Genomic DNA, 15,059 nt, shown 5'->3' on the forward strand with positions numbered 1-15,059 from the left:
TGTCTCATATAGCTCCAGATAGCCAAATATGCAGATAAGACAATCACATCCTTGGACTTTTTATGGAGGACGAATTTTGATAGAGAAAAAGTTGTAATGAGATGGTAGAGAGACATTTTCTCCATTGTACTTTTAAAGGCAATTTCTGCAATAGTTACGTACTCCAACTGGTACTCTTGATAAAGTTGATTTTAAAAGAAATGAATTCTTTAACACGGTCTATCAAAAAAGATTGAGCAGTCTAGAACACTTTAGCCGGCAGAGAAAACTAACAGTTTTTCTGCAGTCATGGTGAGTTTTAGGACAAACAAGCTTTTTTTTTAAAAAAAAAGAAAACCAAGATAGTAAAATTTGGCAAATGTCTTTTCCAAGAAAGTAGCATTTTTTTTGTTTTGTTCTTTAACTTGCACGATATAAAACCCTTTCCTGGAAAAAAAGCAAACAATTCTTTGACACATAATGGAAATTTATAAAAATACTTTTAAATTGAGTGAGAGCTATCTTACATTTCATTTAGGTTGATGGATTAACGTAGAAAAACTTCACTTGCGCTGTAAAAATTCCAAACTTTTCATGCAATTATAACAATATTTTCTACTAAGAAAAGAAATTTTCAAACTAAATTTTCTTTCTTGGACGAAATAGCTGGATTTCAAAGTTTAGATTTTTTGAATCAGGAATGTGTATATATTAATCCCTCCAGAGTGTTTTTTCAGAAATTTAAGTTGAGGTTTTTTTCCATTTTGGCTTAATATGATATGACAGTTGAAAGTTGATTTCTTTTACAAACAAACCAAAAATTGCGAAACAAATGTCTCTTTCATTTATCGCTACAGACTGAGAAAAAGAGAATAAAGAAAATGTGACTGCAACTAATCTCTTTTTACTTGGGTGATATTTTAGTTATTAAATGATTACGATATGCATATGTATTTCCTAAACATAACATATTACGCTGGGGTAAATTTAGCTGAATCACCTTTGTAAATGTTTATACACATTTTGGTAATATTGGAACTTATAAATTACCAATCAAAAAAGTTTTGATTGGTAATTTATAAGTTCCAATATTACCAAAGTTTCTTTTGGGAAAAAACAGTCCTAGATCCTCATCATATTATTTTAAACAATTAATTTTTGAAATCAATTTATTTATTAAGTTTATTCACTTATGAAACCGATAAATTTGTAAAACCAATAATTTAAAGTAGCTTTGAATCTAAAAATAAAAAGTGCAATTTTTTTTTTGCATAAGAAGCTCCTGGTTTTTTTTTAAAAAAAAACATTCATTCGCACTGAAAACTGCCGCTGCGAAAGGTGCATCATTATTGGTGTTGAGTTGCGTCAGCTCTTGCTTTATACTGGTATAGTTGCATCACGTGGCACAGTTATTCATGAAATCTGCACATTGTTTATATTATTTTAATTTGCAATATCCGTTCTGTTGTCAGAATATGACCATCTGTTGAATTCTAAGACGATCGGTTAACATTATGATTGTTTTTTGTCGTAATTTCACAATCTCTTTATTTAAAAAAAGCAGAGGTAGTGAATATTACGACAAAAGTGATTCTTACATTTTGATCACTACGGAATAATGGTTTTATAAGAAGGGTACTTATAAACAAAAAGATTATTGTGCAGGCCCGTCGCGGATGCTTTTGATGTACGCGATATTCATTGTTCAATCCAGGGCGATAAAGCACCAAAGGTTACGCCCGAGCCGGCATAAAGCCGCGCAGTGTGTACTTTGGCAAAGCTAACTTATCATCACTTAACAACTTCTTCCCTAAAAAGTATCAGCAATTTATTGCTTGGTTTTATTTTTAACTTGAAAAAAAGTTTGGGTAGTTCTTTTAAAAAGTGTGAAAAAGTTTTTGTTAAAATGTCACCTGGATTTGTATATAAAATAAAAGGAAAATAATCTGTAAAGCATCGCTATTTCTCATTTTACTTTTTATCGTATCGTTTAAAGAAAAAATTTTTTTTTCTCGGTTTAAACGTTCCGAGACACAGATACTAATGATCTGTGCACATTCAATCTATTGAAAACACGCAGATGCGAGCAAAGAAGTCGAGTTGTCAACAAAAGACCAGTGGGCCACTTCTTCAATCAATAGCTGGATTTCTATTGCGGCAGAGATTCGCCGAGAACAAGTGTTGTTCAGATATTTATGTTTTATTTTGCTTTTATTATGTATTTTAAAAGTTTCATTTACTTTCTAAAAAATAAAAATAGCAATTATAAAATAAAATAGCATATGTAAAATAAAACGATTTGGAAAACCATTAAATGATATCTAAATTAACGAAAACTTTTGTAGTGTACTTTTCTAGGGGGATTGCGATGAGATTTTCAAAACATATTCTACCCATATATATATATATATATATATATATATATATATATATATATATATATATATATATATATATATATATATATATGCAAACACTTTGTATTTTCAATAACCTCTAAGTTAAGAAAAAGGGTTTCAGCTTCTAGAAATGAGATTTGAAAAAACTTATATGTGTTTTTGTTACATCAGTTATATTTTGAGTGTTCGCGCCGAAATCTTCAGTTAAATTTTGAAAACATGGTTTTTCAAGTTGGTATCAATGATTCCGCTGGAAAAGATACGTGAAATCAAAATATTCTGGCGCTTTTTCGCCAGTGTTCATTTGTGTAATGCATCCTTTTAACGTTTTTCTTCAATTTGATCGACTGTATTTAAGTTAATCACTGAATCTTATTCTGTAAAACACTGAATCCAAAGGAAGCAATTATCTTTTTTGGATTTTATATCAAAATTCAAGGAAAAGAAGTTACTGATGTTGTCGGAGCAGCAGTCAAGCCTAACCACACGCAACTAAGTCAGAACGAAAACTATAGAGAGCTGGTGCTGAGACTTTTTCAAAATTTCTTGATTAGTATGAAGTGAGTGCTTTGTGGTTATTTAAAAATGATAGTTCAACGTAATATCGACAAAATCATCACGACATCCAAAAAGTTGAATAACATTTTAAAAACCATTACTCTCGTATTACCAATGGTTTTGTCCAATTCTACTGCCCATTGTAGCAATTTTGAAAAAGTGTAGCAATTTTCTCAATGGTGCTGTCCAATACTGCTGTTCTGGAAAAAAGTTTTGAGTTAAAAAAAAAAATTATGCATGAAGAGGAGCGCCATTAACTGGTTATTGAATAAAACATAAATAACTTTTGCTATCTAAAGTTCTTAAAACAAAAATGACTCGTAATTAAATTTGTAAAGGTTAAACAATTTACACTGAAGATCAATTGCGATTTGCAGTGGAACAAATCAAATAAGTTGAAACACCACTCACTAATGCTTCTGAGGTATACAACATACCAAGGCGTGTATCACTACTGTATGCATAACAAAGTCCAATCACATGTTAAAGGTACAAAAATTGTGCTACATACAACGTTTGAAATAGATTTTGTTTCAGTCCTTATCAGTTTAGTCGATTGGGCATTCGACAGAACGTTCACAAATTTTACCGCAGTAATTGGGGGTAAACTCCCTTTAAAGTTGGTTACAACGTTTTCAGTTCATAGTTTACAAATCAATATCACGTCTATACAAGGATTGATGTCCGAGGGGACCACCAAGCACCGGATAAACAAAGTTCAAGTTGGGGTTGAACGGAAGCGAAACAATGTCTTTAACGGCTCACTAAAGTATTCATAGCAGCAATCAAGTTGAACTTTTTAAACTTTTTAGTCTAAATAATTAGTTTGATCAAACGGTCACATTATGAAATTGGGTGGTTTAATCAATTAGTGCTTTTTTCAAATATAGGTATTCACATTTGTTACTTACGATGTTTCACCTATTTGCATTTAAAATAGCATCAGACTGATATGTTTACCTGCTCATTCGTCCAATATACTTCAATCGTTAGACGTAGATGTTATTGCCACGTTAAACAAGTTTGGCGCAAATTGATTAAAGAATTTTATGCAGCTATAATTGTCAACAATTTAGTAAAAGAAATTTTCATTCCATTACATGCGAAACTTTTTAGGACTAGTGACGTATTTGCAAGAACACAAATAATCGGTAGATTTCAAAACTTTGGCTCGTTTCCATTTTATGTTAACAAAATTAACAAATCAAAGTTAAAAACTATTAAAAATTGCTGAAATATTTCAAGTATCATCTCAGCCTGCATCATGATATTCATCCAAGCTTGCCTTATTATCCTCATCCCAGCCTACATCATCATCTGACATCAGGCAGCATCAAACTTCAACGATTTGCGAACTTCATAATTTAACAACAACACCAGTGACTCCAGCTCAAACGCATCAAATGTAGCAATGCTTCACAGAAAGACTCGAATGCAATTTGAAAGATGTTTTGCAGCTCCACCATATTGTTACACACACACACACACACACACACACACACACACACACACACACACACACACACACACACACACACACACACACTCACACACACACACACAAAATAAATTAAAAGACAAACTAAACCAAGACAATGACCCCAAAAAGTCAAAGCAGTTAAAGAAACGCAAGATTGATTTCAGTAAAGCTTCAGATGAAACTCAGCAAGTACAAAATTGAAAAGAGCCGAGACAAGACAAAGATATTAAGAGGTACAAAAAGTGTTACAGATTTTGGGAATAGGCATTCCAACTCAAAACAACATGTGGTACCAATATGAAGCTTCTAACTGCAAGTCTAGAGTTGGCCGTGTATACTCAAAAAATACAAATTTGGTGAAGAGTTGATTTACACGAAAAATACCGTCGACCTGCTGCTGTCTATAAAACTAATTAATAGTTTTTTATGTATATTTATTTGTAATAAGATTAGTTTTCATTTTATTTTAAAAAAGTTTAGCTTAATTTTTATAACATCTTAAAAAATTGTTATCAAAATTTAACAAGAATATTTTTCCCAATTATAATAGGAAAAAAAACTTTTTTTCTTTCATTAAGTAAATTTTCTAAAATGCTTTCAAAATATTTTACGCATTTGATGAATTCCACGAAAATCGTAATCTTAACTTGATTTTATAAACTAATTTTTTACAGTATATTTATGGCGTAATTAGCTTTAATATGTATCTAATCACAAGAAAATATTAAATAAATGAATAAATAAGTTCGCTAATTAATGTTTATGGTAATTAGTGAAACCGAGGTATGTTTACAAATTGCCTGGGAATTTTTTGTGAAAAATGCAACAACAATATATCTTTAATTATTTAATGTTATAAAATACATCAACAGGTAAGAATGGTATCATTTTAAAGAAGAAATGTTGTACAGTAAATATGTAAAATTAGTTTTTAGAAACTATTAGGTAAATTTAATAATTTAATTGAATTTAAATCGATATTGTATTTCATTGATTTTCTGTGATTCCGTCACGAAATAATTACAAAACTTTATTTTATTACTGTTTCTGGCAAACATCAAAGTAAATAACTACACATTATCTTAATATTTAAAATTTGGAATAAATTGTATGAATATTGGATATATTGTTTATGCGAATAAATGTTTAATGTGCGTGACGGAATCACACAATATCGTGACGGAATCACGCAATATCGTGACGGAATCACACACTTTTAATTTCAATTTTACATGCTTAATTTGTACGGAGCTTTCTAATGTTTTACCTTTATACTATTTGCCAATAAATATATCTACTATTAGGATTGTTCTTTACAACTATGCTGCATCAATTTTCTATTGTAGATATAATTTATTAATTATTAATTAAAACATTATGCCACCAAAGAGTGCTGTCGAAAGACAGCGAATACACCGTGCAAAAGTTAAAGAAAACTCTGCTATGCTCAAAGCCGCTAGAGCAAAGGATTGTTTACGAAAGAAGAGACGGCGCTCAGAAATGGACGACGAAAAGGCAGCTGATTTTAAAAAGCGAGCAAAGCTGGCCACTCGTAAATGGCGTGTTAATAAATCTCGTTCCTTGGCTACACCTTTTACTGCAATCGAAAATGAACTTCCTTACAAATCGTTATCGTCCTTTGGAAAAGCAAGAAGGAGAGTGGAAAACGCTCTTCCCAAAAGTCCTCGAAAAAAAGCAGCCGTTGTTCGAAAATTGGCCAGTGATATTTTGAATATTGAAGTAAAGGGTCCTTCATTAGTGACAACAGCAGATTACTCATGCGTTACTAACTTTTATAATAATGATAGTATATCACGAGTAATGCCCGGAAAGGCAGACGTCGTTACAGTTTATTCAAATAGCGGCAAAATTAAAATGCAAAAACGTCATCTTGTAATGACTGTTGCTGAAGCATACCAGACTTTTAAATCTGAATTTCCAAATTACATTATCAAAAAATCCAAGTTTGTCTCGATGCGTCCAAAGAACGTACTTTTAACCAGTGATATGCCACAAAACGTATGCGGATGCAAATACCATAGCAACATTATTTTGTTACTGGACTGTTTACATCGTCAATATCCACAAATATTTCTGACGTATTCAAATGAATTTGTATCAAATTGTGTATGTAATTCACAGCAAGAAGCTTGCATGTTTAACAAATGCGGTATGTGCAAAGATTTTCGACTTTTTACTGAAAATTTCACCAGTAAACTTGAGAATACTGATGATTCAGTGACCTGGTATCAGTGGAATCAGGACAATGATAGTTATTTAGTAAAAGAGTTGCAGGAAGGTAGTGTTCAAGATGCAATTGATTTGATCTCATCTCAGCTTATTGCCTTTCTACAACATGTTTACATAAAACGTCAACAAGCGATATCTTACGAATCACAGAAAGCTGACGCACAGTTGCCTGACAGTACATCTTGTATCTTGCAGATGGATTTCGTAGAAAACTATACTGCGACTTTTCAGGACGAGATCCAGTCAGTACACTGGAAACAAAAACAAATAACTGTATACACGATTATGATTTGGCATCGCTCTGAAATAATTTCAAAAATATTTGTCTCAGACTGTCGTGATCATGAAAAACATTCCGTCGCCGCATATACTGCGAAAATTCTCGAGTTTATCAAGCTGTCTTTACCCACAGTTGATACTGTGCAGATATGGACCGATGGACCAAGTAGTCAGTACAAAAGTAAATTTGTATTTATTCTGTCTATAAAATTGAAGGAAGTTTCTGATCTACAGCTACAGTGGAATTACTTTGCAACCAGTCATGGCAAAGGGCCAAATGATGCGCTAGGTGGCAATGCGAAGCGAATTGCCCATCGTCAAGTGTTATCCAGAAAGTTCGTAATACGAGATGCTTTATCATTTTCTGCTGCTGTTAAATCTGTACAGAGCAATATAAATGTTACTGTCATTTCACCTAATGAAATTGAAACCAAATGCAATGAGCTGAATGCTGATATTTTGTGGAGTGATGTACCGGCTGTTCCAGGTACACAAACTGTTCATTGTGTTATTCCGCAACAGAACAGCGTTAAGTGTAAGATGTACACAAATGCTGTGAATGTAAAACAGCATGTTATGATTAAAACTACAACAGAAACTATCACTCCAGCTTTAACTTCTATAACACCTAGCATGGGTTTTATTTCTACGCCACCGACTGTGGATGCTGGTTCTACGCCACCGACTGTGGATGCTGTCAGTATTATTCCTAAAGCTTAAATAGTTAATAAATAAAATAGTTAATTAATTAATTGAATGAATGCTAATTGTCTAATTTGATTAAGAATGGTTAACTGTTCTGTAGTCATGTTATTGACTCGCCTTTTGAAATATTACAGTGAGTAGACAGTAGGTGTTTGTTAGTATGGCTAATAGGTGATTCCGTCACACCATTTATGTGATTCCGTCACACATACTTTAATATAAATATAGTATTATCTATTAAATAATTTATAATTGTTTCTAATTATTTGCAAATGGTATGTATTTTAACACACACATACACTTGTGAAGTTAAGCAAATTTACACACATACTTTAATATAAATATAGTATTATCTATTAAATAATTTATAATTGTTTCTAATTATTTGCAAATGGTATGCATTTTAACACACACATACACTTGTGAAGTTAAGCAAATTTAAATAGGAGAGCAGAAATGTGTTACTATAATAATATACCATAAAATGCTTGTCCATAAATTGGTGATTCCGTCACGCATATTATTATATTAATATTATATGATTATTATGCATTTATAGTTTTTTGGTATTAGAAGTATTTCAGGCCAATGTGTGACAAACACATATATCATATAGAATAACAATATGCACATTACAGTTTTTTTATTTTTATAACATAAATGTGGAAAATAAGCTCAAATCGGTGATTCCGTCACGATGGAATTCATGATTTACATAATGCTAAAAATGTAATGTTGAAAGAGGTTAAAAAAAAAAAAAAATAAAAGTGTTTTTTCTTTAAAAAAATATTTTAACTTGAAGCTAAACCGTTTAGATTACCCCAATTTAATCTTTTCGACAAACTAAATTTTTATTCCATCCCATCAATAAACTTCGGAGAAATCTCATTCCAACTGCTTTTTCCCTGAAATATCGCGTGACGTTAACAAATATCGCGATCACGTGAAGTAAAGGTGAGTTTCCACTCCTCCGTTTTCGCTACGGGAAAGGGAAAGGGATGGCTCAGGTGATTTAAGGCCAGTCTGAGAAAGTTTCGTTTTTTTTTCGTGTTATTTTCGTTTGAACGCGTGTGACGTGTTTTCACCTCGCGGGATTGATCACATTAAGAATTTGACGTAAAGAATACCGTTTTCAAAGGCCGACATTATTTTTGAAGAAACAGCTGATAATAGATAAAAATATACAGGTAAATATAAAAATTCATATTTAACAAAAATAGTACTTTATTTTTATTAAATATAAATGATTTTACTTACCTATTTAAAGTGTATATTCTTATTGAACTTGAGGTTCCAAAATATTACATGCTTTTTGAGAATGCTGCTCAGAAATGCCTTTAATCACCGATAGGAGATTTTCAAATTAAAATCTCTGAAAGATTTTATTTTGAAAATCTCCTATCGGTGCAAAAGGTTATCAGTTCTATGCTGTGCGAAATGCTAGCTATAATATATTGGTATAAATTTTTTACTGACTTGACTTTTGGTCTGTAATTTATTTATGACACCATTGCCATATAACTGTAACATTATCGCAAGCTTAATGAATACGTAGTTTTGTTGCTCCTTTTCAATATTAATAATGCTTTTATAAATGTTCAAGTTAACAAAACAAAATCACATTTTCTGTTTTAAGTTGCAATTACTTACATTACCTTTAAAACGTTGGGATAGCGAAGAACATTCGGAACCTAACGATCATTTTTTGTTTTTTCTGAATTTGAATATTTAGTAACAAGTTTTATGTTTCTTAGTTCTTATCACCAAGTAAAAGAACGGTAGGGTAAAGATGAATTTTTTTTTAATATTTAAAAAGTAATCGTCTAGTTACTTTTACATTAAAATTGCAATGTTTAAGCAAAATAAGTTGTATCCTAATGACTTGCCGACATTTATTGAACGTTTATTTAAATCTACTAAATAAGTTTCCTGCATATTCCCGAAGTATTGGGTAGATTCAAAAAAGAGAAAGAAACTAAGTTTATGTAACATTTTATTAAAGTAAATAAATAAACCATTAGGCATTGCAAAATATACTTTTTTAAATGAAGACAATTCAAAGACTTGTCATTATTTAATTAAGTGTTTATTAACAGTCCGCTGCATTTAAAAACTAAGACGAAATACTAGAATTAATTCAAAAAGGTTTACAGAACTTCGGAAAGAAAGATTTCTTTAAATGTAAAATATTTAAATAAAATTAAAAATACACCAAACTAAGTGCAGGCTGTTGCGTTCTTAAACCGAACAAACCTGCACTTAGCTATGATTTTTTGAAAAATTTCTTTCCAAAGTTTTGTTTTATTTTCATTTTCAATTGGCGGTTTGATGATGAAAACAACCTCTTTGAGTTGATTAATTTTATTGTCGTCTAAAAGTTTAAATGCAGCACTTTTTTTGTTATAACAAGTCTGTGACATTTCTTCATTTGTAAAAAATATATTTAGTAATGCCAGTGCAAGTACATGTCTTGAAGATGCTTTTGAAACTTGCCCCAAAATTTCATCTTTTATTTTTTCTGGGTAATCTTTTATATATTCATCAAGCAAACTGCTTGCAGCTACATTTTCACTAGTTTTCGTCAACTGTGAAATTAATCTAAACAAACAAAAAAGTCTGTTAAGTAAAGCTGTAATAAGGTAAGTTTCTCTCTCTCTCTGTCTCTCTCTTTTAAAGTTAATGCAAATTATTTTTTTTAAGTTTTTGTTTTTTAAAAAATGAAATCTAGGTTTTTTGATTTTTAAATCTAGTAATTTTTCAAGCCAAAATTTTTTTGTTTGAAAAATTGAAAAAATGTAAAAAGCAAATAATTTTTAGAATGCTCACACGTCAAGTTTTTTCTCAAGACTTGTTATTTTGTTGTTTGCCTCCTCCAACTTTTTGGTGGCATCCTCAAGTTTTTTTGTGACATCATCCATCTTTTGGGAGCAAAAGCACTTCTATAAAAACCAAAGTGATTTAATCTTTAAAAGTGTAAAAGAAAGAAGAACCGGTTTGAAAAATTGGTTTAAAATAACAATTGTATGAGTACATTTTATTTACCTCAGCAGCTGTGGTTGAGGACTTACAAAGAGAATTCTGTTTTGGTGTTTGTATGAAAGAAGATTGAAATAAAGGGGACAAAGAAAAGTGAGGCTCTGTTCGTCTGGAGATTCCAACAGATCTGTAAATTTGTTGTTGCATAAAATTATACTGTATTGTATTTTAGTATTAGAAAAATTTTAAATTTAATTCAAATATAAGAATTGTGTTTTTTTACTTAATTATTTTACTAAATACCTGTGTTAATTGAGGAGAATAGTCTTTTGACAGGTGTTTTATGAATACCATTCATTCTAAAAGATGGAGATAGTAAAAGATGACTTCAATTTACTTTACAAGCACTATTATGTTGTTTTATGAAAATTACATTAAATGAAAAGTAATTACCAACCTTGAGTTTTTAGAAATTTTTATTGCAGCTTTTTTTTGCGAAGTAACTATGAGTGAAATTATTTCAAATTCATTGTAGCTTTTATACTATGACCAACTCGAAACTTCACGTGAATTTGTTTCTTATGGTGGTTTCCACATACAAGTTTAATACAAATGTAAAAGAAAAAAATCTCTCAGTTGTTTGCTAATTGTTCGTAGCTTTTTTTAAAAAATCATTAGTTTATATTGTATATTATTTAAATACAGTTTTTTGAAGTACTACTTCAATTGTTTTATATAGCGTTATATATAATCCAAAATCTTGAAAGAATAGAAACCACATCAAGTTGCATGTAATTTTTGCGGTGTGGCCAAATTCGAAGATTCGAACAATAAAATTTATGTAGCAATAAAACTTATGTAGCAAGCTAATGCCATTGTAATCTCATCTTATAATTTTAAAGTGTACGTTTAATACGTGAAAATAATCCAAAATATCGAAATTATATAGCTGCGTATAAGAGTTTTAAAACGAATTTAATCAGATATTGTTTGCACGGTGCCTAGGCCTAAAGTAAAGATCGCCGTGGTAAACCCCCTATTCTCTATTCCCTGCTTCAAAAAAAATTGTGCCTAATAATTTTGTTTTCTTTAATTACGAAACAGCAAGTGGTTTAATATTTTTAAAATCGACCCTGTATCAGATTATTTTTTTCCTAATTAAATTGGGTTTAACTTTCAGCTCGCAACTTTACATATTTCCTAAAATATTCCTTGTCAAAACTTGGGCGTTTTGGAAAGCTGTTGAAAACCGCCAAAGTGGACTTCAACTATTTCAAATGAAATACTATTGTTAAATCATTGAGTTTTAGTTGAAAATTCTAAAAAAGACATTGAAGTATTAAAAAACCCAGAATCGCTAAGGTTTCTTCAGGACTGTGCCTATCCGTGTGATTAAGCTCTGATATAGTGAACGTTTTGTGCCTTGTCACTCTGTACTAACTGTTCACGACTAAAGTTTTAAGCTGTGAAATCGCAGCTTAAAACTTTAGTCGTGAACAGTTAGTCTACATAACAGTTCTGCGATTGACTAGTAAACATTTTAATTTCTAAAAATGTTTACTAGTCAATCGCAGAACTGTTATGTAGAAAGTATTGAGCACACGACTCAAAAAGTCTACAAATAAGTTAACCATTTTTGAAGATTACAGGTATTGTCACTTATTGACTTTCGGTTTTCGATATGTCCTGCTTCTTAAGTTTTTAAAGTTTTCCTAACTATTTAAAGTAAATTGACCTACTCGACAGTTCTAAATTGCCTATTACGCTGGTCAACAGGAATTTTGAGTCAAAGTTTAGCATATCTGATTGTTATTTCTTCCACATTACAATCTTGAAAAAGAAAGTTCACACCCAAGTTTTTTTTATACCCTCCAAAGAATGTAATACTGAAACTTTTATTTCTTGATTATAAACTTGAAGTTTTTTTACAAGAGTACTATTTAACACAAACAATTGTTGTAAAAAAAATAAATATATGTAAAAAAAGTTCAGAAATTTATGTTTTTTTTTTATTTTCCCTGTAATTGTATGGGCTTTCAAGTATTATCCTCCAAGTATAGTCTCCCACCTTGCTCTCAGTGTATTATACCTGATAATGACGTTCAATACATCTTGATAAAAATGTTTACCACTGTTTAACTACTTTTTAATCTCAAATAGTTAACTAAAGTAATACAAGTAAAACAGTTTGCTTTAAATCAAGAAGTGAATATTTATTAAGGGAAGAAGTTACAAAAATCGCATACTTTAAAAACAAGAAGCTGTTGCGAGAAACGCATCCTATAAAACAAGAAGCTTCTACAAATAGTTCGTTGCATTAATAAAAAATGCAACAAACACCATTTTTCCGAATAGACACCCATGCTATCTTTAAATTTTTCCATGCATGTAACATGCACTTAAGGTATTTTTTATGTATTGAAACGTTTCAGACATTAAAAACTTGCTTCATCAATACATGCTGAAGCGAAGAATCATCAATACGTCCCATATCACTGCTCAAGTATTTTCATGTTTTAGTACTTTTTTTGAATGTGTTGTACTACTGCAATGTATGGACATTCTGTTTATGAACAATAAAAGTGAAACGTTATTTACTTTCCATCCCATTTTCCATCCTTAATAAAACACGCTTCTCCTTATTTAGTCATAAAAAGAAAGTAAGATGAAAAGATTGTCGTAAAGAATCAAAGTTTGTCAAGAAAATGGTTTTAGCTATTTTTTTGTAAAAAGAATCAGAAAATATTCATTAAAAGAAACACTTGAAAAGAAATAATTTTTCAGCTGATCACTGCTATTCTTAGGATATTACTTTTGGGATCTTAGTTCTAAGTGGCTAGTTAACTTTGATACTGGGGGAACATATTGAGTGTGCATCTGTACCTATCACCACTAATCAAATTTTAAAGTAGTCCATGGGAAGATGGAGCACTTTCCTATTCGAGATGTATTTTTACAAAAAACATTTGCATTAGGTCAAAATGAGAGGGATATGGATGGGGAACTTCCCTTCCCCCATTGAGAAAACTCCTTTGCATTTTAAATTTTTTCAACTGTTACGTTATGCATCCGCCCTTTTATAAAAATTTTGTAGTTGTTCATGAATATTATTTTAAAAAAATCTTTTAACTTTTTCTATCTGATATTTTAAATATGCACAGGTATTAAGGAATTGGAGAACTGTGTAGAAGCCCAATTAACTAACTTAAACCAGTTGCCACACACTCATAAAAAGGCTAATCAGTGAGTGGGTGGCAACTGATATAGCAACTAACTTTTCATCTCACTTAAATGACTATATTCATTTAAAAAAATGATAACACTGCATTTTGAAGGTGGTAACATCCCCCTCCGCCTTCCCATATCCTACAATTTAGAATGATGGAAAAATAAATTAAATGAATAAGATGAATATAAAAGTCTCATAACAGCTATCTATGGATTAACTTCTCATTTCTACATAGCCAAAAGTCATGCAAGTTATTTGAAAGATTTAAAGAACGCGCTTGAGAATAATGAATGCATTATTCTTGGTAACTTTGCAGAGAATTTCATTTGAAAAGAATTTTAAGGATTTCCTTGTATCACAAATCCTTTACTTACATTCTTAGAGGATTTGTTTTTCAATAGAACCCATTTTATTAACAATATTGAGAGTCCATGATACCAATTTTAAGAATGATCCTAAAGAAGTTTAATCTTTGACAAAAGATATTTCCGAAGGTATTGGGAGTTGAGAGAAATTTTTTGAGTAGTTCTAACTCAAATGTTTGAGCGACTAGTACCAATATTAAAAATAGTGTGACATATAGTTTCTTTATTATAAAAGTTTAGTCGTTTTGATGGGAAATGATTCATGTTCGTAACATAATTATTCCTAAGTCATTTTCAAAGAAAATTGTTTAAATTCGTTATTCATTTCAGTCGGGATAGTAAATGAAATACTTGGTAAAGTTGATTTAAAAAAGTTTGAGCGAAAATAACTTTTATATTCCTATTTTTCGTTTTGAAACGGTTTTGAAACGGTTTTGAAATGCTCAATCGAATTTCGAATTTTGCTAAATTTAAAAACGTAATAATATTTGCTTATCGCTTGAAACTGGTTTGCAACGCGTTTCAAATCCGTTTCACAACGGCTCGCAGTGAAAACATTCCACTGTTAAAGTAAAAAATATATTTTTGAGCAATTCATAAGTATCACAGAAAAATAAATTTTTTTAGATATGAAACTGGTTGATTGATAAATGAAACACCAAACGTGAAAAAAACGTCTTTTTCGTCGCTATCGAAGTGTTTTGTCACACCAAACCTTTTATTGGAGAGAAAATAGTTTTGTCTAAAATGTGTTTTTGTAACATTCATATTAACACGAAATATATATTGATAAAGTTAATCGAGAGTTGTTAAAAGTAGACAATATATAAGTAGAGTCC

General features: G+C 30.6%; 1 protein-coding gene across 1 annotated transcript; it reads right to left on the bottom strand.

The window, feature by feature from the left end:
- Positions 1-7,839: 7,839 nt before the first annotated feature.
- On the bottom strand, positions 7,840-11,852 carry LOC145199139 (uncharacterized). Its single transcript, XM_090065836.1, has 5 exons — positions 11,084-11,852; positions 10,930-10,985; positions 10,477-10,813; positions 9,904-10,248; positions 7,840-7,861 (listed from the first exon to the last, which is right to left on the bottom strand). Exons 3-5 carry the CDS (start codon positions 10,566-10,568, stop codon positions 7,840-7,842), a joined length of 459 nt encoding a protein of 152 aa, XP_089921962.1. The 5' UTR covers positions 10,569-10,813; positions 10,930-10,985; positions 11,084-11,852.
- Positions 11,853-15,059: the final 3,207 nt, after the last annotated feature.

This window comes from Hydra viridissima, unplaced genomic scaffold (assembly GCF_058129835.1).
Source record: "Hydra viridissima isolate aposymbiotic clone 2 unplaced genomic scaffold, HvirCarnegie_v1 scaffold_11, whole genome shotgun sequence".
NCBI lineage: Eukaryota > Metazoa > Cnidaria > Hydrozoa > Anthoathecata > Hydridae > Hydra > Hydra viridissima.